Source organism: Mustela lutreola, chromosome 9 (genome assembly GCF_030435805.1).
Source record: "Mustela lutreola isolate mMusLut2 chromosome 9, mMusLut2.pri, whole genome shotgun sequence".
NCBI classification, from domain to species: domain Eukaryota; kingdom Metazoa; phylum Chordata; class Mammalia; order Carnivora; family Mustelidae; genus Mustela; species Mustela lutreola.
This window is the reverse complement of record NC_081298.1, coordinates 55,458,917-55,483,794: the sequence shown is the minus strand read 5'-3', so window position 1 is coordinate 55,483,794 and position 24,878 is coordinate 55,458,917. Positions and strand designations below refer to the sequence as shown.

The 24,878-nt window shown below is 47.8% G+C and overlaps 1 protein-coding gene across 1 annotated transcript in view; it reads left to right on the top strand.

Annotated features, from left to right (window-relative positions):
* Positions 1-24,878, top strand: part of PYGB (glycogen phosphorylase B) — a 57,479-nt gene that overhangs the window by 22,032 nt on the left and 10,569 nt on the right. Inside the window, exons 3-14 of the mRNA XM_059134249.1 lie at positions 4,022-4,100; positions 6,798-6,901; positions 11,337-11,468; positions 13,488-13,599; positions 13,984-14,066; positions 15,201-15,344; positions 15,954-16,046; positions 17,382-17,528; positions 19,032-19,195; positions 20,118-20,232; positions 21,395-21,496; positions 22,169-22,316. Coding sequence (XP_058990232.1) covers positions 4,022-4,100; positions 6,798-6,901; positions 11,337-11,468; positions 13,488-13,599; positions 13,984-14,066; positions 15,201-15,344; positions 15,954-16,046; positions 17,382-17,528; positions 19,032-19,195; positions 20,118-20,232; positions 21,395-21,496; positions 22,169-22,316 — 1,423 coding nt within the window. The remainder of the gene's footprint in view (positions 1-4,021; positions 4,101-6,797; positions 6,902-11,336; positions 11,469-13,487; positions 13,600-13,983; positions 14,067-15,200; positions 15,345-15,953; positions 16,047-17,381; positions 17,529-19,031; positions 19,196-20,117; positions 20,233-21,394; positions 21,497-22,168; positions 22,317-24,878) is intronic.

The following is a 24,878-nucleotide window of genomic DNA, read 5'->3' as shown; positions in this document are numbered from 1 at the left end:
TGGAATCCCAGGATTGAGCCCAACATCTGGCTCCCTGCTCTGTAGGGAATCTGCTTCTCCTTCTGCTCTTCACCCTACTCGTGCTCTCTTACCCCACTTCTCTCTGGATCTCGTTCTCATTCTCTGAAATAAATAAAATCTTAAAAAAAGAAAAAAAACAAAAAAACCTGCTTTCAGTTCTTTTTGGTCTATACCAAGAAGTGGAATTGTTCGATCATATGGTAATTCTATATTTAACTTCTTGAGGAAACATCATATTGTTTTCCACAGTGGTGACACCATTTTAATTTCTCACCAGTAGTGCACAAGAATTCCAATTTCTCTACATCCTCATCAACACTTGTTCTTTTTCTTTCTTTTTTAAAGTAGCCATTCTGTTGTAGGGGGGATAGTATCTCATTGTGGTTTTAATTAACATTATTACTGATGAGTGCTGTTAAGCATCTTTTCATGTGCTTATTGGCCATCTAAATATCTTTGGAGAAATGTCTGTTCAAGTCCTTTGCCCATTTCTCAATCGAACTCTTTGTTTTTTGTTGCTGTTGTTGAGTTTTAGGAGTTCTCCATTCCGGATATTAATCCCTTACCAGACATATGATTTGCTAATACTTTTCCCTGGGTTACCTTGTCACTTTGTTGATAGTGTCCTTTGATGTGGAAAAGTTTTCAATTTTCTTGAAGCCCAGTTTTTTTTCTTTTGTCACTTGTGCTTTTGGTGGCCTGTGTAGTCAATTGCTTTTCTTCTTTTTGAAGAAATTTCCCAAAACAGCTCAGCAGAGAAAAAAATAGTGTTTTTGATAAATGATGCTAGAACAGTTGGATGTCCACAGGCAAATAAATGAAGTTGGATCCCTACCTCACACTACATATAAAAATTAAGTCAAAATGGATGAAAGATCTACATAAAAGAGTTAAAACCATAAAACTCTTAGAAGAATATATATGAGTAATTCTTCATTATTTGGTAATAGATTCTTAGAAATGACATAAAAGCATAAGCAATAAAAGGAAAAATAGTTAAACTGGACAAGAGTAAAAACTTTTGGGCATCCAAGTATATTATGAAAAGGTGAAAAGACAAAATAGGAGAAAATATTTGTAAATCATAAATCTAATCAGTGTCTGGTGTCCAGAATGTACAGACAGCCTAATTTAAACATGGGCAAAGCACTGGAATCAGCATTTTCCCAAAGAAGGTATGAAAATGGTCAAAAAGCATGTGAAAAGGTACTCCACCTCATTAGTCATCTGGGAATGCAAATCAAAACCATGAGCTACCGCTTCACATCCACTTGAGTGGCTATAATTGTAAAGACAGAGAACAAGTGTTGGCTAGGATGTGGAGAAATTGGAACCCTCATACACTTCTGGGAGAAGTAAAGTGGTGGACCCTCTTTGAAAAGTAGTTTGGCAGTTACTCAAAAAGTTAAGCATAGAATTGTTTAAACCAGCAATTTCAGTCCAAGGTTTATTTCCAGGAAAAATGAAAACATATGTCCACACATAAAATTGTACATGAATGTTCATAGCAGCATTATTCTTGATAGCCCCAAAGTGGAACAAGCCTAAATAACCGTCAGCTGATAAATGGATAAGCAAAATGTAGACTAGTCCTACAACAGAAAGCTATGCAGTGATAAACAGTACTGTTACGTGCTCCAACATGGATCAACCCTGAAAACATTATTCTAATTGAAAGACGCCAGATACAAAAGGCCAAATGTTTGTATGCATTTCCATTTATATGAAATGATGAGAATAGGCAGATCTGTAGTGACAGAAAGTAAGAAAAGTGATTGCCAAGATCTGAGGGAATAGGGAAAGTGGGAGTGATTATCAGAAAGTATGGGGTTTGTTTTGCGGGGCAAGGAAGTACTGGAATCAGTGGTGGTTGCACAACTTCGTGAGTATGTTAAAACCATTGAATTGTTTGCTTTAAAGGGTGGATTTTTTATGGGATGTGAATAATATCTCAATAAATAAATAAACAGGTTAACATGCTCTATCGTGCTTTTTCTGTCTTTGGTTCAGAGCCCACTTTTGCGAGATTTTAGACTTGCTGTCACTTAGCTCTTTTTTTGTGCTTCTTTTGAATAGTCTCAAACTCATGGCAGAATTTGCCTTACTAGGCTGAGGTGTACCTACAACATTCAAGGTAAAAACAGAAGAGAACAAAACATCTTGCCTCCCACATTGGCTCTTAGCTCACCTTTATGTAGTGTAGTGGTCTTTGACTTTAGCAAATGTTTCATGAGTAAGAGGTTCCATAGTCAGATAAATTTGGAAAATGTAGTTAAACGTGTTTCTTACATTGGAGCTGGTGTGTACTACTAGGTAAATCCTGCCTCCCCCACATATCCAAAATATTTTTGGTGGAACATGTTCCTTGAAATTGCTATGGGAATTCAGTCAATATTTTGAAATCTTTCTCTGAATCAGATTACTGTTTGTGTTAGTACCATTCAATTTATTAATAGACACTAAACCATCTCTATGACTTTGTTTTTATTTTTCCACAAGTTTGCTTTGTAATTTATCGGATTCTTGAAGTGTGGTCTGGAGACCTCTGGGAACTCTAAGACTTTTTCAAGTGGTCCACTAGGTCAGAACTGTTTATTTTTATTCTATCATGACTATGTGGTGAAGCTTTCCAGAGGCTGTATGATGTGTAATATCTCAATAGATTGAATGCTAAAGCAAAAAATTTATTAAAGAGATTTGTAAAAATGTAAAACACTGCTACTCTTCTTAGTATTTGTTTTAAAATACTGTCATTACAAAAAAAAAAAAACCCTGTCATGACATTGTGTTATGTTAATATTAATGGGATTATTAGTTTAAATTACTTTTTTTTTTTTTAAAGATTTTATTTATTTATTTGACAGAGAGAAATCACAAGTAGGCAGAGAAGCAGGCAGAGAGAGAGAGAAGGAAGCAGGCTCCCTGCTGAGCAGAGAGCCCGATGCGGGACTCGATCCCAGGACCCTGAGATCATGACCTGAGCCGAAGGCAGAGGCTTAACCACCGAGCCACCCAGGCGCCCTGGGATTATTAGTTTAAAATGAATTCATATATACTTAAAAAACATTAATCTGTTTTAAGTTTCTAACTTGATAAATACTATAGATATAATTCCATTAAAGAATAGCTCTTGAAGTCCTCCAGAAGCCAAAAAGTTTAAAACACACTCATCAAGATAATTAATGTGAGCAATTTGTGAAGTTTAACACACTAAAGCCAGTTTGAGATTGATGGAACAGTTATCCATCCAAACCATTGTGGGATGATTTCAAGTCAGGTGAAGAAGTTGGGGGGACTTTGTTACTTTCGTTCCAATTTTCAACATTCCATATACCTACTTCACAAGATTGCTTGAATGCAGTTGGGATACCCCGGGAAAGGTGCTTTAGTTTAAAAAGCTGTCGCATAGGAGTTCCAGAGAAGATGGCAGAGCAGAAGGACCATAAGCTCACCTCATCCACAGGAACAGTTAGGTGACTCCCACATCAGTGTAAATAACCCAGAAACTGACCTGAAGCCTGGCAGAACAGATACTCTACAGCTAAATGTAGTGAAGAGGACACTTTGGGGAGGCAGATAATAAATACAGCTAGTTAAATAATTAGTAAATAAATAAGTCACATAAATATTATGAGACTATACAAAACTAGAGAATTACTGAAGCTACTGGTTTCATTTTTAGGATACATGTTATAATCTGTTCACTGTACATAGGTTAATAGTATTTGTTATTATAAATAATAAATATTTATCTTTGGCTATTAAACCATGCTCCCTTTTGATTATTAATTCTTATGTAGTTTGGCAGCTTTTAAAATGCCTGGAAACTTTAATTTTCATGCTTTGATTAAGTGTCTGATTTTAATATTAGATTTTCAAGTCTCAAAGAAAGCAGACTCTGAGCTTTGACTGATACAAACTGACAAGATTTACTATCTTTTCACCTGTTGCTTGAGGAAGATATTAAGTGATATTGAAATGTTGGCTGTTTTTTTCATAGCTGGGGTTGGACTTGGAAGAACTGGAGGAAATAGAAGAGGATGCTGGCCTCGGGAATGGTGGCCTGGGAAGGCTGGCAGGTAATCCCGCCCTCTGGCTAGGCATGGCCTCTCCTGATACGGTGCCCTGGTCGCTGGTATCATGGTGAGGCTGAGGTCAGCTGTGCTTCCAGCAGCAGTTTGTTGGGGTAAATTGGCCTCTCTGAGTGGATGGGAGAATGTGTCATCCAAGTAGAATAAAATGCAAAACATGTTTTCCTTCAGACAAGGATACTTCCTGATGATCATGAAGACAGGCCTTGCCAGTGTTGGGTAGCTGGCCATGGGGGGTGGTTTCCAAGGTACTGATCACATCCCACAGCTGGTAATTAGGAGAAAGATGGACAGACACACACACGCATGCACATAGGCACACACATATACACATGCACAGGAGTGAACATGTACATATATGCATGCACATGTCTGTACACACACAAACACAGGTACAGGCACATACATATGTGCATACACATGCGCAATTGATGAATGAGGTCCTGCTGGGAAGCTGTTCCTGCTTTACTGTAGTAAACAGATTGCCCCAGAATAGCGAAGTCATTCCTTTTGGGATATTGCTCCTTTGGGTCATTATGTTGGAGAGCATATCCAGTTTTGTTTTGTTTTTCCTGTTTGAGTTATTTTTGCTAGCCTTTTAGGGCAAAGGGAACAGAGTAAAGGACTTAGAAGTGGAATGCTGCCTAGTGGTCTCAGTTGGAAGAATATGTGGCTCTTGATCTCAGGGTCGTGAGTTCAAGCCCCACATTAGGTATAGAGATTACTAAACAAACAAATAAGTAAATAGACTTAAAAAAAAAACAAAAACGAAAACAAGAACTTAGAGGTGGAAATCACTGTCACAGTGAAATTTGATTTTGCTGTGTGCTTCAAGGCTCTTGGGCACAGTGTTTCTGGAAGAGAAATAGCCCAGGTTTTATGTTTATGTCCCCTTGTGTGGGGGCCACGGGAGGGTGGGCTCAGACCCCTGCCATGTTGTATTACTGCTCTTTCTGAGAGTTGTCATTTTGTAAAGGGATCAAACCCCCTCAGATTTATCTGAGTATATGTATTATGTATGTGTTTATGTTTTCAAATCTTAAGTTAAATTCTTCAAAAATTATAAAAGCAGCAGATGTTTCTCTCAAACGAAATAACACCTGTATCTGTGTAATGGAACAGCTGGCAGGGCCTGCCCCACCTTCACCTCTTTGTGGGAAAGGTCTCTAGGTCCCTGCATCTGCTCCAAATGCAGGGCTTTTTTGTAGCTTATGATGTGATCATTCCAGACAGGAAGCTGAACCTTACTTCCCCCACAGATGGAATCAGGATGCCCCCTCCTGAGGGAGCCCCACTGTGCCGCAAGCTTGGGACATCAGTCCCCTGCAGCCCCCTGCACCCTCAACAGCTCTCTCCCAGTCAGTAAAACAGCACCCGTTTCACCAAGCTCAAGGAAGGCTCCAGAACACTTGGTTTCCTTCACAGCTCAGGACAGCTTCCTAACTTCTCCTCCGACCCCAAGGCTGGTGACTGTCAGCCAGGACAGTCCCATCCATGGCCTTCCACCATCTGTGCCCTTCAGGGGTTCAGGCCTTCCACAGTCTGGATCCTATTTAGACTTCCTAGTCAGTTTCCTGCCCCTTGTAACTTGATATGTCCTGTGTTCTTTCTGCGAGAATGATTTCTTCAAAACAGGAGCCTAGGTCTTATATTTGTGGATGCTGTTGTTGCTTCCCCTTAGTACAAGGTCTGATAACAGGGGTCTGGGAGTATTTGTTCAGTTCAGCAAGTATTTTATTTGCTTGTTTCTTATGGACTGTTTTTTTTTTTTTTCTTTTTAATCTGGAAGTTTAATAAGACTGCTTTCTGGATCTTTATTTAAAACATTGTTTTTGTCGGGATGCCTGGTGTCTTGGGAAGTAAGGTTCAGCTTCCTGTCTGGAATGATCACATCATAAGTGTCTGGCTCTTGATTTTGGCTCAGGTCATGATCTCAGGGTCATAGGATCAAGCCCTGCATCAGGCTCCATGCTCAGCATATAGTCTGCTTAATACTGTCATTCCCTTTTCCTTCCCCATCCCCGGCTCTCTCTCACTTTATCAAATAAATAAATGAGTCTTCTAAACATTGGTGTTTTTTTTTTTTTTTTTTTCCCCCAAGACATTTTGATTGGAACAAAGACTCCTTATGTCACCTAGCTGCTCCAGCCACCTTCCTGGAGGTCTTGGGGAATTTTGGTTCTTAGGTGTTTGACGTGTTTGAGTCCTTATATGTCCATCCATTCCCAGCCCCCATCCCTGTGCTTTCTTCACTAGTGCGTAGAGCTATTTTGTGGTGTTACTGTCCAAACTACTTGGAGTTTAAGTAGAACATGTAGGGGTGTTGCACCCTCCAGCCTGCCTGAGGCTCTCCAAGACAAAGCTAGCAGTGAGGGACTGTGCACTCAGAGGCATGCCAAGTTAGATGGGCTCTCTGTGGGGTGCCTTACTTCTGTCCTTGCCGCCTCCCCTCACCCTCATGCTGAACACCCTCCGGCCTGGTCCCCTGGCTCTCAGGGAGGGGAGGGGGCTGTTTTCATTTCATGAAATCTAAGATGATAGGTCAGCCTTTAATTGCCATCTGGCACCCAGAGGCTAGCGTCCCAGGACCTACTTAACATGGTTGTCTAGGCTTTGCTTCCAGTGGGCCTTGAAGCTGCTGATTGTCTTTGATCCCAAGAAGTGCTTTGTGTTTGGAATTTTCAGCCTGCTTCCTTGACTCCATGGCCACGTTGGGCCTAGCAGCATATGGCTATGGAATCCGCTATGAGTTTGGGATTTTCAACCAGAAGATTGTCAACGGCTGGCAGGTGAGTGAGACTCCCATTTCTTCACTTGTTTCCAGCTCTCATGTACACAAGAAAACAGGCACTTTCAGTCCAGCCTTTTATATGTTGAACTCCTTTCTGGAGAGATTGTCTGCTAGTCCTGGCCAAAGCAGAGGTGGGACAGATCTATCCTGTGAGCTCCATTCTTCCCTTAGAGTTCTCTGTGGGCTGCCAGAGGTTGATCTGTGTGAGCTTATCGCACACAACTTCTTTGTGAGCCTGCGAGGCCTGTTGGGGTGGGACCCGGCACCCAGCTGGTCCTGTAGGAGCACCAGGGGTTGAGGACGTCACATGCTGTGTGCTGGTTCCCTGTTGTACCTCAGTGTGGAGCAAAGGTGACCCTCTCTGGTTCACCCTCAGTGGGACAATTGACTCAGAGTAGTTTGAGAAATAGCAGTTATTGTAGGTTTTGTTCCCACCTTCTGCCTTCATTCCCTGACCCCAGAGACAGGACAATGTCCTGGGGGTTAGAGGCCAGACTGCAAAGCAAAGTGGCTCTGGGGAAGAGTGAGCTTGGATTTTGAAGCATCAAACCACAAGCAAAGGGAGGTGGCCAAGACCACATTGGTGGAAAGAATGCAGTGTCTGAGTGCAGGCTCATTGCCCTCCAGTGGACAAGGAGACCATTTCCCTCATTCAGGACTTAAAATAGAAGGCATATTCCACTTGACTGGAGAATAGTTTCTGTAGTATAATTTGAGGCCTAACAGTGACACATAAAGCAAGGCTGGGGTTGGGATTAAAAGGTTTGTAACAGGAGAGTAGTACAGAACATGAACAGACTGGGGTGTTGGAAAGCTCTTGTGTCTTGATGGGGCTTGGGTCAAGGGCACAAGCAATTGCCAGAGCTCAAGAGTATCCTTCAGCTTTGTACATTGCACTGTATACAAATAAACCTAAAACATAAACACAGGATGCACTCTCCTTTACGGTGTGCATGCTCAACTGTTCGTGGAGAAGTGTACAGATGACTTTGAAATGCATCAAGAATTGGATGGGTTGATGGATGGATATGTGATAAATCTGTTACCCGAAGGTAACATGGGCACACCTGATACAGCAATGTGTTAACAGTTATGGATCCTAAGTTGAAGGTGCGTGAGTGTTTACTGCCAATTTTTCTAATACTTCTGTATGTTTGAACACACTCATAATAAAAAGTTGACAGGGAAAAGTATGGCTAACAGTAAAAGAAAACTTAAAACAGATTTGTATCTATTGCTTAATTTGTAAACATACTTTCTCCAACCTTAGAACTGCACTTGTCCTCCTGGACAAGTCTGGGTGATTTCATGCAGAGTTCCTTATGCATGTGTGTCTATCAGAGGCACACCAGCCCTCGTACACCTGTGTGCTTTGACCCATTCAGGCTCCTTACAGTCTGTGCAATGTGCATTCATAAGACAGAAACTTAGAGGCCCCTCATTGCCACCCTAGTGTGATGGTTATAGCAGGAAGATTTTTTTTAAAGACTTCATTTATTTGGCAGGCAGAGAGGCAGGCAGGCAGAGAGTGGCGGGGGCGTGAGGGGGGGGGGGGAGCCGGCTCCCTGCTGAGCAGAGAGCCCAATGTGGGGCTCGATCCCAGGACCCTGAGATCATGACCTGAGCTGAAGACAGAGGCTTAACCCACTGAGCCACCCAGACGCCCCTAGCAGGAAGATTTTTTTGTGTGTTGTCTTTTGTTTGCTTGATCACAGACATTTCTTTGTTGTGTTTTTGTTCTTCTACTTCTTGCCATCTTGCATAATCGCTTAAAGACACCTGTGGTATGATGGGTGAGTTATAAATTCATCCTCCTCCCACCCTGTTGTGATGGGAGCCAGTTTTTGATTGAGTTGATCTATAGCAGAATTAAATGCTGGCACTGGTCAGACAGCAGTGTTGTTGGCCATAGGGGCAGAAATAGGGGTCCCTGAGAGACCTCTCCAACAACCTCTTACAGTCAAGGAGATGCTGCTTCTGCAAACTATTCATGGACGTAGATGGCCAGGCTGTGGTATTGGAGAATCTTACTAATGTACAAGGACATGGCACCAGATCAAAAGGCAGGGCTGGTCCCATGATGAATATAGCTGCCTGCACCAGACAGAAAAGCCCAGTCAGGAGTACGATGCAGAGACACATACTGATGCAATAATCTCGGCTGTGTCATCTCCCTATAACTGCAACCAGAAATTCTTGACTTTTTACTTCTGTGTAAGAACCATTAAAAAAACAAAAAAAACAAAAAACAAAAAGCCCCAGGGGTGCCAGGCTGGCTTAGTCAATAGACCATACAACTCTTGATCTTGGGATGGTGAGTTCAAGCCCCACACTGGGCATAGAGCTTACTGTGAAATAAATAAATAAATAAAAATTAAAGAATAAAAATTTTTTAAAACCCTGAAGGTAACATATGGGCACACCTCGTTCTATTGTACTTCAATTTATCATGCTTCTCACATAACACATTTCTTACAACTTGAAGGATTGTGTCAACTCTGCATCAAGCAAGTGTGTGGGTCCCATATTTCCAACAACATTTGCTCTCTTTATGTCTCTGTCACATGTTGGTAATTCCCACAGTATTGCAAATGTTATTATTACATTGTTCTGATGATCTGTGATCAGTGATTACAACTTGCTGAAAGCCCAGATGATGGTTAACATTTTGTAGCAATATTTCTTAATTAAGGCATTATATTTTGTTTTTGTTTTTTCACCAAAATTAAGAAAAAATGTTTTTTGTGTTATGTTAGCCACCACATAGGTATTATATATATTTTTAAGAGGTAATGCTGTTGGACACTTAATAGACTATAATGTAGTATAAATTTAACTTTCACATATGCTGGGAAACCAAAACATTCATTGGGCTCTCTCTCTGGCTATATTCACTCTATTGCTGTAGTTTGGAGCCAAACCTGGAATATCTCCAAGGTATGCATGAACTTAAGGTTGGTTATTAAATTTTTGAAGAAGACAGGGGCACCTAAGTGGCTCAGCCAGTTAAATGTCTGACTCTAGGTTTTGGCTTAGGACTCTGTCCCCCTCAGCCCCATCCCTACATGTGCACAGTGTGTGCATGCTTTCTCTTTCCCTCTCTAAAATAAATAAATAGACCTTTTTTTTTTTTTAACAATTTGAAGAAGACTCCCATTTACATTTATATTTCTAATTCTTTATTCACTGCTTACCAAATTAATTTATTCCTTTGCAACCCCACCAAATGCTTCTGCTCAAAGATTGTTAGATCTGTGGGGCTACTTTTGGTTTTATTTGTGGGATACTCTTTTGTGTATTTATTGATTTTGGATGCTACCAGGTGCAGTTTTTGAAAAACAACCTGGTTTAAGGAAGGCCTTGCAGAAAAGCAGTGTCTTCCAATGGTGTATCCAGGCACTCCTGCGGCAAAGGCAGCCCAGCCACAGGTACCCACTAATTTGTGGTATTATTTTCCAAGCAGTGGGCTCCAGTGATTCTTTTCTTTAATTTCTTTTTCTTTCTTTCTTTTTTTTAAAATACAGCTTTATGGGATGCCTTCAGCTCAGATCATGATCCCAGGGACTTGGGATTGAATCTAGCATCCGGCTCCTTGCTCAGTGGGGAGCCTGCTTCTCCCTCTACGTCTGCCTGCAGCTGTCCCTGCTTGTGCTCTCTCTCTGGCAAATAAGTAAAATCTTTTAAAAAAAAAAAAAAGTTTAAATAACAGCTTTATTGAGATATCAAGTGGTTTTTAATATGTTTACAAAGTTGGGCAGCTATCACCACTATTTCTGGAATACTTTTCATCACGCTAAAAAGAAGTCCCACATGGATTTGCAATCACACCCAAGTGCCTGATGAGCACTGATCTACCTGCTGTCTCTATGCATTTGACTGTTCTAGACATTTTCTGTGAATGGAGCTGTACCCTACCAGTACTTCTTTGACTCCACGTGTCTGTGAGGTTCACCCATGTTGCAGCACGCAGCGGGACTTCATTCCTTTTTATTGTTAAATTTGGGTGATTCTTTTTATTATTATTTTTTTAAATTTTATTTATTTGACATAAGGAGAGAAAGAACACAAGCAGGTAGAGTGGGAGAGGGAGAAGCAGGCTTCCTGCCGAGCAGGGAGCCTGATGCCGGGCTTCATGCAAGGCTGGATCCTAGGACCCAGGGATCATGACCTGAGGTGAAGGCAGATGCTTAACCACTGAGCCACCCAGTGCCCCTAAATTCCGGTGATTCTTAATGTCTTTACTTTAATGCTTTTTCCTGAGTTTGTTTCTTTAATAGTCCAACATGTTCACTTTTGAACACATGCCCTCGACCAGAACTGGAAATGTTCCTGGGCACAGAGGCCGTGGTTTGTTCGGCACAGCACGGTGGCGCCTGGACGGCCAATCCCTGTGGGCTGAGGGCCTGTTTCCCTCACTGCCGGCCCCTTTCCAGGTGGAGGAGGCGGATGACTGGCTGCGCTACGGCAACCCCTGGGAGAAGGCGCGGCCAGAGTACATGCTGCCTGTGCACTTCTACGGGAGAGTGAAGCACACCCCTGATGGCGTCAAGTGGCTAGACACCCAGGTAGCCTCCCCCAGGGGAAGTGTGGGGCACAGTGAGGGATGGCCACAGTTCCTGGTCATACCAGCTTCCCTTTGGGAGTGCACACTGTGTGGTTTCCCCACACAGCCTGACCCGAGGTGAAGGCCTGGGAGGTTTTGTGCTCATATGCCTGCTTTTTACCAGTTGTCGGTTGTTGGGAGTTGCCCAGGCAGGGAGAAAGGTTCCGCGGGGGGCTTGTGTGGGAGTTGAGACCAGCAGTCATTGAACGGCTGGCAGGACAGTGTGGTGATGGGGGCAGGGCACTGAGGCCCTGGGGGACACAGATAGTTCCTCAGCATCTCCAGAGAGCAGGTGCTTGATGCCTGCTCTCAAACGCATACCACAGGCCTTAGTAGTGCCTCCCAGGTGTCATGCACCACCACTGAGCTATCTGAGCCCTGGGCAGTGTGGTGAGCTGGGTCTAGATGTCCCAGAACAGGGCACTGGCATTGACAAGGGGACAGGAGCATGGCGAATCCAGTCTAGGCTCTGGGATGGCAGGTAGTGCTCATCTGGGTGGTCTTGGGGGCAGAGGGAGGTAGCAGGAGAGCCTTCCTGGGACATAGCTGTAATGAATAAGATTCAGTCGTCTGGATGTGGGGAGGTGAGCCTGGGAGACTGGGGAAGCCCTGGGCGTGCAAATGTGAGTCGTCCAGATTTTCTGCAGCATAAGTTTTAAACAGAGTGCATAGGCTAACGCTGGCTAGAGCCATGTTAACATGGCTGAGCCATGTTAAGATGCCATCATACATTGTTTTTAATCTGAAAGAATAGAGAAGGGGTCAGTTATCCCAGTGCTTGTAGAAGATAAGCATATCAGTGTATGCTGATAGAGAAAAGTGTAGAGACCATAGGGGCCTTATGCTGGAGGGCTGGCCCTGGATAGGGAAGGAGGGGTGGTTAGGAATGCTTTGGAGGGCTTGTAACTGGCTTGGACAAGGCTTTGGGGAGCCCGGGGGAGAGGGAAAGGGAGGGGAAAGGTGATACTAAGGTTCTCGTGATGCTATCCTGTAGTCCTTTTTGGCTGTAGGAGGGGATTTCATCTTGTAAAGCTACAGAGTTGAAACTGTATGAGCCCCCACAGACATGCTTGAGTGTGAGAAGCCCCTTCTAGGGGTCTAAGGGTTGGAAGTGACCGTGAGACATGTGCATATCTTCCTGTCCTTGGTAAGAGTAAAGCAGATACTTGTGGACAGAGGGGCGTCAGGAGGGGACATGGCAGGCCCTATGTTTGTAGCACAGGCCATAGATTTTCCATTGTGAGTAGAGTGTGGCCTGGTTTGGTTTCTCTGAGGGTTAGAGGTCAAGACCTTCTACAGACATTGGGAAATGGAGTCAGAAATAGAAGCTGTCTGTGGAGAAGTTAGCTGAGTCCTGCAGTTGCACAAGCAAAGTTGAGCAAGAAGAGGGACAGTGTTGCGGGCAGAGGACGAGGATTGAGGAGGTGTGGCTGCTAGCCCTGAGCATCAGTGAGGTTGACACAGTGGCCCCTTGAGCAGCTGAGTGGGAAGAATTCTTTTTTTTATTTTTTAAGATTTTATTTATGTATTTGACATAGAAATCATAAGTAGGCAGAGAGGCAGGCAGAGAGAGAGAGGGAAGCAGGCTCCCTGCTGAGCAGAGAGCCCCATGTGGGGCTTGATCCCAGAACCCTGAAATCATGACCTAAAGCCAGAGGCTTTAACCCACTGAGTCGCCCAAGCACTCCACTAATTCTTAATGCCAGTGTTGAAGGAGGTGAACTCAGAGAAGATAGAAGTGACCTCAAGAGTGTGGTCAGGACCTTCCTGCAGGGCCACCACAGGTGCTTTTGGCCTGGGCTGCCCTTGGGCTGGACTGTGGCCTGTCACAGGGTGAGTGGCAGGAGTCTGGGGTAGAACAGCCAGAGGGCAAGCAGGTTGGCGGCCAGCATGCAGCACAATGTTATTGGTGGAATGAGGAGGCCTGGGCCTGGGGCCTGCATCTCTGACTGACTGGATTGGACCATCTCTCCTTGGCCAGGTGGTGCTGGCCATGCCGTACGACACCCCGGTGCCCGGCTACCAGAACAACACTGTCAACACCATGAGGCTGTGGTCCGCCAAGGCGCCCAACGACTTCAAGCTCCATGACTGTGTGTTCTGCCTCTCTTGTCTCTTTTGGGTGATTTCCCCCAAACTTGCCTCTCAGAGCTCTTATCCTGTCTGCGCTGTCCCTGCTGTGGAGAGCATGAGGCTCTCCTTATAAGGCAGAGAGCGGCTCCTCAGAGACCTGGGGCCTCCCAGGGAGCACCCCCGGGCAAAGCCAGTGCTCCTGGGACCCTGTGCCTTCAGGAAGGAGCAAGGGGCCTGGCGTCCTGTAGGGTGTGAGGGCTCAGTGAAACCATGGCTCTGTGGGCACCCCCTGTTTGGGAATGTCCCTCCCACAGTTCAGGGAGGTGAGGGGGAAACTGGAGGCAGAGGGCACATGGGGAGTCGGGAAGGCACACGGGTCCTGACTTCACCGTCTCTGCTCACAGTTAATGTGGGTGGCTACATCGAGGCAGTCCTGGACAGGAACCTGGCCGAGAATATCTCCAGAGTCTTGTATCCAAATGATAATGTGAGTAGCTCACGTGGTTGGTTCTCATCTACTAGGAAAGTGCCCTGGGGGGCTGGAGCTGTCTAGAAGAACCACACTTATCATCAGGTCAAGACCACATAAGTGCCCACCAGCAGCCCTCATGTGGCTCCTTGGGGTGAGGACGGCACCCCACATGCTTGATTATGCCCCACGAGTCTGTGTGTGTCTGTCAGCATCTTCCCCTTGCCGTCTCCCTAAGGGGACACTTTGGGAGGTTCGTGGCCTCTTCTCACACCTCCACACTGCCCCATACACGGCTGCCCCTGCAGGCTGGCTCTTAGCTGACCCCATATGAGGCCATATGCAGGGCGCCATGGGGGCAACGTGACTTCACCTGTGGCCAGTTTCTGCTCTTCTGCCATGTGATGCTGCTTCCCTGAGAGTTGGGTGACCCCTTTCTCAAGTGGGGATAGCGGTCCCTGTTTGTCAGTGATGCCTTGAGGCATGTGCAGTCATGGTTTGAAAAACTTTTAGTATGTGTCACCACGCACTAGATCAAGTCCCAACCACAGCCTCCATTGCCACCGAGTTTAACATCTGCTGGCTTCGTTATTGTTGCCAGGCAAGAGCCCTTTGGAATTCACCTGTCTTAGTGGGTTTGCATTTTCTATTTAATCCGAGTAATATGTGTACCTTAGTAGCAAAGGGCATTGGTGCTGAAAGGCTCACAACCGAACACACCCCATCCTCACTACCCCCGCCAAGATTTTAAGCGTTTTACCCCCGCCAAGATTTTAAGATTCTAAAGTTTTGGAGCTTGTGCTCCCGATTGACTCTGGGTGTTAAGGAAAGAGACCTGCATGCCTGCTGTCCTCATGCAGGGCAGTGTGACCCTGTGCTGGCTGCCTACCTGTCTGAAGATCACATGCAGATTAGGCCGTCATCACTTAATGCCTGTGCCCTTGAGCTGCAGGTTACCTGACCTTGGGCCCAGGCCGGGGGTGGGGTGGGGGCCCCCAAGGGCTCCCGTTCTCATGCACACATATGTCCCTGCACCCCTGGAGCGGGATCTTTCAGCCTAGTGCCCTTCTTGGGTCCTGAGGGGGTCCCTCGAGGGACCCTGTGCTGGTCCCGCTGGCTGTTGGTGATGCCAGCTCTATCCCATGTCTTCAGTTCTTTGAGGGGAAGGAGCTCCGCCTGAAGCAGGAGTACTTTGTGGTGGCTGCCACCCTCCAGGACATTATTCGCCGCTTTAAGTCCTCCAAGTTTGGCTGTCGGGACCCAGTAAGGACCTGTTTCGAGACCTTCCCCGACAAGGTTGGTTTGTTGATGGGTCTTAACACCGGTGCAGAAGGCAGGACATTCCCAGTCTCTGTTTGTTCCTCAAGGTTGGGGATCCTCAAGGTAGGGGAGGGGCAGGACCGCGGTCTCCCCTTATCCTGGTCTCCTTGTCGTCAGGGGCTGGGCCCCTCCTCCCTGACTAGGGCCACACAGGGCATCCTAGGAGAAGCAAAGGACACTGTAAAAGGTTCCCGTGGGTGAAACATGATGCATTTGGCAGGCTGGGTTCTGTGTTTTAAAACAAGGCCAACGTATCCTAGTGGGGAGGAACGTTCTGGGCCAGGGGGAGCAGTAGAGAGCATGAGGAGGGCCTTGGAAGCAGGCCAAAGGTCCTACTGAGGAACCTGCCTCCAGGGTCTTCCTGGCCCCTCCCTGTGGCCCCTGTGACCCCGTTGTCTCCCTGTTCCTTGGCTGGTTGTCCTGCTGGGCTCAGCACCTGTGCCATTGCTTTCAGCTCCAGTTGTTGGCCCTGTAGACCAGGCTTCTCAGGGGTAGGCAGCTGAGGACCCCCATTCTGCACACAATGACCACAGTGGCGCCCATGCAGGCAAGAGGATTGAGGGGGAGACCCTATGTAAATTGCAGGTCGCCATCCAGCTGAATGACACCCACCCAGCCCTTGCCATCCCTGAGCTCATGAGGATACTAGTGGACGTGGAGAAAGTGGACTGGGACAAGGTGAGCACCAAAGGCTGGGCACCAAGGATATGGTATCCCCACAATCATGGGCATGTGGGGTGATGGGTGTTCCCCACAGACCGGGGCATGTGGGGTGATGGTGTCCCCTGCAGATACCTGGGTATGTGGGGTTATGGTATCCCCCAAGACCTGTGTGTGGGGTGACAGTGTCCCCCAGACCTGGGCATATGGGGTTATGGTTTCCCCCCCAAGACCTGCATGTATGATGGTCGTGTCCCCGACAGACATGTGGGGTTATAGTGTTCCCCCCAGACCTGCATGGGGTAGGACAGTGTTCCTCTCAGACCTGGACACATGGGCTTATGATTCCCCCCCCCCCAAACCTGCATGTGGGGTGATGGTGTCCCCTTCACTTTCAAGCCTGTCCCAACAACAGTGGTTGAGTACTGAGCTGGCCCTAGGATGTTGAGGAAGGCTTTTCTCCTGTGGCCTGGGGAAAAAGGGACATTGTCCCTGAAGAGACAGAGCCATGGGGAGGAGGACGTTCCAGGAGTGGGTCTGGGGTTTATCCCAGGGGACCAGGACACGGTGGGTGGGACAGTGGTACAAAGAAAGGCACATGAGCAGTTTTCTGGAAGACAGGAAAAGGATCCTGACACTTCTTAGAGCTTCTCACATACATTTTCTCATCTTAGAATTGTGACAAAATCCCCAGAAATATCAAGTGTAAAGAAACACATTGTTTATGTTTTTATGTTTGTTCTCCTGATTCATTTGGTCTTAGATCCTTGTATAGTGGGATTTTCTTGATCTAGTTTAAATCAACATGTAAAACTGTAGAGCAACTTTTATGTCATGGTGTAGAACCCAGATCCCCTCTCTGGTTTGCAGTGCACTTCCAGGTGGGGTAGGCAGCACTCCCATGGTCCCATCTGCTCTTGGCCAGTGGAGGGAGGTCACACAGTTTCCCAGTGTTCTTGGACTGGATGTGAGATTAGTTGGGTGGAAATAAATCAGAAAATTGTTTGGTGTTCTGCTTTGTTCACCAATAAAAAATGGTTTACACAGAGGAAAAGTCAGTCAGTGAATGATGCCACATGGTGAGGTAAGCGTTACTCATTTATATGTGTGTGCTCTGTTAGGAAGTAGAATGTATGTGGTCATGTCTGAAATGTAAAGGGCATGATGCTCACTTGTGGGTTTTGAGAAGATTCTAGACAGGGTCAGAGGGCAGAGATGTATAGCTAGCTGGCCTGGCCCCTTTCTGGTGGATCCGAATATCTCTGTTTGATCCTGGGCTTGCCCCTTGCCTAGGCATCTGGTAGAAGAACTGTTCCTAAAAAAAATGCATTGGAATGTTCTGGAATGTTCTAGGCCTGGGAAATCACAAAGAAGACCTGTGCATACACCAACCACACCGTGTTACCCGAGGCCTTGGAACGATGGCCTGTGTCCATGTTTGAGTCGCTCCTGCCACGGCACCTGGAGATCATCTATGCCATCAACCAGAGGCACCTAGATGTGAGCAACAGGGATGCGGGTGGGAGATTTGGGGTTGCTGCCTGACCTCCCCATGTCGTGATCAGGGGTGGAGGTGGTGGGCAGAGGTAAAGGGCCCTCCCATCCTCCACATGGGTTCGTCTGGCCTAGAACAGGTGCCTTATTTCTTGAATAGCCTCTGCCCAGCTGAGGAATTGGGACAATCTGGCAGAGGTGGCAGAGTCAGTGATATCTAGTTCCCACACCTAGACCCCCACAGTGTATGTAGGAGTCATGGATTCAGGTCTTTTTTTTTTTATTTTTTTTTATTTTTTTTAAATTTTATTTATTTATTTTTTAAAGATTTTATTTATTTATTTGACAGAGAGAGATCACAAGTAGGCAGAGAGGCAGGCAGAGAGAGAGGAGGAAGCAGGCTCCCTGCTGAGCAGAGAGCCTGATGCGGGACTCGATCCCAGGACCCTGAGATCATGACCTGAGCCGAAGGCAGCGGCTTAACCCACTGAGCCACCCAGGCGCCCGATTCAGGTCTTTTTAAAACATTCCCATTCCTGAGTGGGGCTCAGATGTGTCTGTTCTTGAAATGTCTTTGTCCTGGGCCATACAGCAACATTTGGGTGATTTGGAAACCAAGTAGCATTTGTCTTTCCTCTGTTACCTGTAGAAAGGAGAATGTACACGAAAAGGGCAACTTCGAGTCCAGGTGTGTTTGTTGTTCATTTTTAATGATCTTTTTCTTTTTTTTTTAAGATTTTTAAAAATTTATTTGACAGAGAGAGAGAGATCACAAGCAGGCAGAGAGGCAGGCAGAGAGAGAAGGGGAAGCAGGCTCCCTGCTGAGCAGAGAGCCCGATGCAGGGCTCAATCCCAGGACCCTGGGATCATGACCTGAGTCAAAGGCCGAGGCTTAACCCACTGAGCCACTCAGGTGCCCCTGTTATTCATTTTTTTTTAAAGTTTTTTTAATTAATTTTTTGAGAGAGAGAGAGCACAAGTGAGGGGATGGGCGGAGGGAGAGAGAGAGAAACAGACTCCCTGGTGAGAGCGGAGCCAGACTGGGGCTTGACCCTGGGCTCGATCCTAGGATCCCGGGATCATGACCTGAGCCGAAGTCAGACACTTAACCGACTGAGCCACCCACATGCCCCTGTTGTTCAGTTGTTAACCTTATGGTGAAAAAGTAGCCATTACCAGCTGATCAGACTGTGGCTGGACCGTGCCTAGGCCAGGAGGGCAGCACTCTTGTCTCATCCTTGTGAGTCACGTGGCATGCCTCCGCACCAAGGTCCTCTGACTGTCTGCTTCTGGCAGGGCAGGTTTGCTGAGTCCTCTGGCCAGCACAGGCCCTTCCCTGGGTGGCAGCAGCATGGAGAGCTCCTCCTGCCCTCAGGGCTCTGGGAAGTGCATTCCAGGAACTCAGAGGCATATATGGAGTACAGCAACCCCAGGTTTTTCTTGGAGGAGGTGGACTCTTCCATGTGGGCCCCTGGGCCTTCTGCTCACAGCTCTCTGTCTTGGCAACAGCACGTGGCTGCCCTGTTCCCCGGGGATGTGGACCGCCTGCGGAGGATGTCTGTGATTGAGGAAGGGGACTGCAAGCGGATTAACATGGCTCATTTGTGTGTGATCGGGTCGCATGCCGTCAATGGCGTGGCGAGGATCCACTCGGAGATTGTGAAGCAGTCAGTGTGAGTAGGGCCAGCATTTGCCCTGAGCTGGGTGTATCTCCTCCTGACCCCAGATCTGCCTCTGGGGACGGTTAGCAGCCAGACACATGGTGGCTGAGGCCTGTTGCCCACGTTCCACACTTGCTCTGCTGCCGTCATGCACGCTGACTTAACTGCCTGGGGCATATCCTTCTGTGGACGAAGACACCGAGGGCTCCAACTCAGTGGTATTAAGGTGCTGAGCCTTCTTGTCACCAGTGCCCTCCTCTTTTCAGGCTCTCCCCTCGCCATCTGCTGCTTGCCAGGTGCTGGGAGTGCCCCACTTCAGGACAAGTGTCCCAATGCCTATACAGCATGGAGGTCAGGGCAGGGAAGAGCCAGGGCTTGTCAGCGAGTGGAAGGAAGTATTCTTAGGTTGGATCTCATGCTTCTGCTCCCTCTCTTGGTGGGATGTGATCTTGGAACTCCTTCCCTCCATCCTCGACCCAGATGTGTGTGGAGCACCTCCATGACACTGGGTCTGTCCGTGTGGAGGCTTCTGTGTTCCCAGGGCCGGCCCAAGGGCTTCGTGTGTAATAGTCTTCATTCCCTGCAGCAGGCCTGTCAGTGGGGCGCATCCCCATTTTACAGATGAGGAAACTAAACCCCAGTTCTCAGGCTTCATAGCCTGTACCCTCTCCAGTGTCACAGTCCCCGTGGAAGATGGCCAGGCTCCACTGCCTGTATGGTCATTGCTCTGTGGCCGAATGTGCAGTGCTTTGAAAAGCGTGTGCTCTATGCCCACTGTGGTCAAGGTGGACAGTAATGCTAACTGCTCTGTGCTCTTTCGAAAACAGAACAGAAAAACGGAACTTTGGGACCTTCCAGAAGATTTCCTTAATGTTTTCTTGCTCACTTTGTTCCAAACACAGCTCTTGTGATACTTGCCTGTCTTCTTTCTTAGCTTTAAGGATTTTTATGAGCTGGAGCCAGAGAAGTTCCAGAATAAGACAAACGGCATCACACCGCGACGGTGGCTGCTGCTGTGTAACCCAGGGCTGGCTGACACCATCGTGGAGGTGAGACCCACGGCACTGAGTCCCCAGGGAGCTGCGGGCACACTTAGATCCTCAGCTGTCACCCAAGGCCCACAGGCCTGTCGCCAGGATGTGCTGAGGGGGTAGCGATCCTCCTTTGTGTGTTGGCCGGCAGTGGCTCCTGGCTGGGGGCGCATGGAGTCAGATACGGGGACATTGAGCCAAGCTATACTGCCAGTCAGTGGCCCTAGCGGCTTGTGCAGGGGTTCAGAAGTGAGGTCCTAGGCTTTGGGAAGGACTGGGGTGGGGCTGCCTAGCTGAGCAGCAGCCAGAGACCCACTGGAGAGGTTTGGTGAGGCAGACACATGGTGATAAGCTGATCATTTATGTGCTTGTGCAGGAAGGAAGGAGGAAGTGGGTGCTTTTACACACCAGGTGCTGTGCTGGCCTTGAGAATGCAGCAGGTGGCTGGAGGGTGACGCCTGGTGAGGGCCTGCCATGGGGACACTGGCAGTCTGGCTAGATGTGTCAGGGAAGGCAGCCCTGGCAAAGGGCCAGCAGAGCACAGACCTGAAGGGCTAAGGGGAGGGAGCCAGGAGCCCTGACTCTCTGCTCCTTTGGCCGAGGGGCATGGCCCACCTGGGAGCTGGACCGCCAGCAGGGCTCAGTACCAGGTGAGGCAGGCAGAGGGAGGACAGGCCAGGAGTTTTCCTTGTGATCCTAAGTTAGCAACAGGGGCACTTGGCGGGGGCACTTGATGAGCAGTGCATTCAGACCGACGGCCCTGCTGTAGTGCAGAGGGCCGGACCAGGAAGTGGCTGGAGGGTGCAGGGCCTTGGGTATGGGTGAGGAGCTGCTGGGCCATGGTTGGCCCCCAGGTTTGGGACGTGTCTGTGAAGGGGACAAGGAAGGATTGCATGATTATTGTGGATGTTTGAGCTTGACCAGACTGTGACGTCCTAGTCAGGAGCAAACCCAGGTCTGATTGGAGAGAGCCTGGGGAAGGAATGCTCGCAGCAGCTGCGGCCATGGTCTGGGGGTGTTTTCTGATTGCTGGCTATTGTAAGAGAGAAGCAGGCCTGGGGCCAGGCTAGAGCAGATCTAGCAAGGAAAGCAGAGGCAGGGATGACAAAATGGGAAGACAGTATCCAGGACGACAGGTCCTACAGTGAGCAGAAACACTGCTTCCCTTTATGTCTTATAGAAAATCGGAGAGGGTTTCCTAACTGACCTGAGCCAACTGAAGAAGCTGTTGCCATTGGTTGATGATGAGGCACTCATCCAGGATGTGGCCAAGGTCAAGCAGGTAGGCCAGTGTGGGACAGCAGTGCTGCGTGATCTGGGTGTCAGACCCAGTGGCTGCCCTCAGGTCACCATCAGGCGGGCAGGTGGGTGCAGACCCCAGAGCAGCCCAAGGATGCGTTGCCCCAGGTTCTACAGGAAGACTTTGTCCACAGGAGGAACTCTGAAAGTCCATCCAGTCCTGGCATCCCTTCATGTGGCACATTGCTTGCTAGTGTGAGAGCCTCTCCCCAGGGCAGCCAGCCTCACAACCAGATGAGCAGGGACCCTAGAGCCCTCAAACCTGACAGGTGACCCCCATGACCAAGAACACAGCCCCTCTGGAACCTACCTTTCTCCTGGTCTGCCACATGGTCTTAGGCCCCAGAAAGAGTCCTACCTCTTGAGTCTTCTCTCCCTGCCTGCCCCCATCTATGTCCTTTGACACCACACTCATAACTCCCCTTCGTTCTACATTTTTTACCTTTCTGCTTCTGCGTAAGTTTGTTTTTTGGTCTAGTTTCCCATTTATTTCTGCCACCGGGGAGTGTGCCCAGCTTCAGTACCCCGCTGCCCCACCCCTATCCCCAGAAGGTCTCCGGGAGCCCCTGCCCTGCTGTGTGGCTGGAAAACTGAAGCCTCAGTCAGACCTTGGAGACTCAGGGGTTTGACCTTCCTTGTCCTTTTTCCTCCCCAGGAAAATAAGCTGAAGTTCTCTGCCTTCCTGGAGAAGGAATATAAAGTGAAAATCAACCCTTCCTCCATGTTTGACGTGCACGTGAAGAGGATCCATGAGTACAAGCGGCAGCTGCTGAACTGTCTGCATATCATCACCCTGTACAACCGTGAGTGTGCCTGGGCACCAGGGCCTTCGCTGCAGCCCCCAGCAGCCTCCACAGCACCACAGGGACACGGGAGCTGGGCGGGAGGCTCCACATAGTATGGCATTCAAAATTAGTTGCTATCCAGTAGACTTGTCATGAGTTACTGGGAAAGATTTTACTTAACAGAATCATTTGAAGTATACTTCCCAAAAATAAAATACAAGGTGTTAAATTTATACATGTACCTTAAACTGAGCAAACATGAATCAAAGAACCACTATAAGTAAATATGAATATTTGCCAGATTTTTATATATATAATAATTAAGTCTTATGCAAAAACTTAGATTTTAGAATTTTGTAATTTAATATGCTGACTCTTAATTTTGAAAACCAAGGAACCGCAAATACTCTATTCAGGATACAGAGCTCGTCATATTGGTCAGGTGGAGGAAACCACTCCCTTGTGAGACAGTTAAGTAACAGGACAGGTGACGTTCATGGCTGAGTGTTTCTGATGCTCCTGGCGCCAGCCCTCCAGGAAAGGCTCCAACCGAGGGCCGCCTGTGTGTGGCTGAAGAAGGCACTCCACAGGCCCTCCCTGGCCAGAGACAGCAGTTCACAGAGTCTGTGATTTGTTTTCTTTGCCATGGTTTTCTTTTGTGATGGTTATTTTCCACCTTTTCTTTGTTCTGGGCCTCTGCTGGAAGCACGCCATCCGTCCCCTGTCTGTGAGCAGCTATGATGTCCCTGGGTGCCCACGCCATCCCTGTCAGTCTGCGTGGGCCTGAGTGCTTCTTTCCCATCCACACCACTTCTGGGCTTGCTAGCTTTCTATGGCATCCTGTGAGCCCAGCTGTACTACCAGGCAGGCTGCTGGGGGCTTGGGCCATTCCCCCCCCATCATCTCCCCTGCCTGCCAGGTGCACTTTCTCCCTGGTCATAGCAGACTGCCATGTCACTCTGCTCTGCTATCCTAATTCCCATCTCAGTCTGAAGATGAATACAGTCCGTGCTCACCACCCATCTTTCTGCAAAGCTGTCCTGCTCTGCCCTTCTGCCCAAATTTCCCTCTGGTTCATGACAGCCAGTTGTGTGAATTGTGCTGAGTGAGTTCTTGCTTGTTCAGAACATGTAGGACATTTGCAGGTGACATTCTTGGCTTCATTTTCTTTCCTTGAGCATCTTTGAGGTCCCTCCTGCACTGTCTGGAGCGGGGGGGACATTGGTGTGTCGTGGTGTCATGAGGACCTGTGCTGATGTCATTGGGCTGGTCTTGGTACTGAATGTTGTAGGTCAGTTTTCCAGTTTTCCCGGATACTCAGGGCATTCCGAATACACTCACTGAGGTCTTGTATAATTTCTAGGAAGGTCTCTTGAAGTGTATTTAAAACATCTATTTGGCACCACCGTTTTGGTTTCCTTCTTCCCAGGTTCCAGTGAGGTATGCGATGGCTTCCTTCTACCTATTTTCTTCTTGTCTCTTGAGTACTCTCTAAACATTTCCAAAAATCTTTCCTTTCCTGCTATGTTGTCTGCTTCTTTCGTTTCTATCCTGTGTGTGTTGTGTGTGTGCTGTTTCCATCCGGCTCTTTCTTGGCTTCCTTTCACTCCCTTATCCTGACAGTTCTCATTTCATGCACTCCAGTGTGATGTCCTCCCCCCCGGGATCTCAGTTCCCAATCTGTGGACTCTTCTAGGCTGACGGCCATCCCAAGTTGGAGGTTCTTATAGGGAGGGCAGTTCAGCTTCTTGTCCAGAGGGAAACCATGTATCTTCTGTGTTTCAATTTGCCTGAGCTGCACTACCCGGGGCTACCAGCAGGGGCTTCATGGAGCCCAGGGCAGCTGTGGGCTTCCTCAGTGCTGCCATGCGGTGGCCCCTGTCTGTGTGGCCATTGGTCCTCTGTCTTTCCAAGCCCAGGCTGGCTTAGAAGGCCACTCACCCTGACCCCTTGATTTCTGCCTGGGGGCCTCTGCCCCAGGATGTCAGACCCTCCAAGCAGGTTTCCCTAGAAAAGAGGTACAGGTCCTGTACCCCAGGACACCAGCCCTGCCGTCAGCTCCTTTGGAGAGGCTGGGTCCTGGGGACCCCTTGCCCTCATAGCCCTATCCCCCACCCACGCCATGATGTGGCATAGCTGTTCGGTGACCTGGAGTTTGTGTGTTTTTCCTCTTTCTAGGTTTTGGTGAAAATGTAGTTTGTGTTTTATTTTTTTGCTCCTTGCATTGTTGTTTGGTCTGATTTCTGGAAGTGGGAAAGTTCAGAACTAGGGACAGCCATATTCTTGGTAAGACCTGGAGTCATTTAAAGCTCAGCCACAATTCTTTTTTTTTTTTTTTTAAAGATTTTATTTATTTATTTGACAGTCAGAAATCACAAGTAGACGGAGAGGCAAGCAGAGAGAGAGAGAGAGAGAGAGAGAGAGAAGCAGGCACCCCGCTGAGCAGAGAGCCCGATGCGGGCCTCGATCCCAGGACCCTGAGATCATGACCTGAGCCGAAGGCAGCGGCTTAACCCACTGAGCCACCCAGGCGCCCTCAGCCACAATTCTTACTGCTCTGATTGGTCCCTGGCCTCTGAA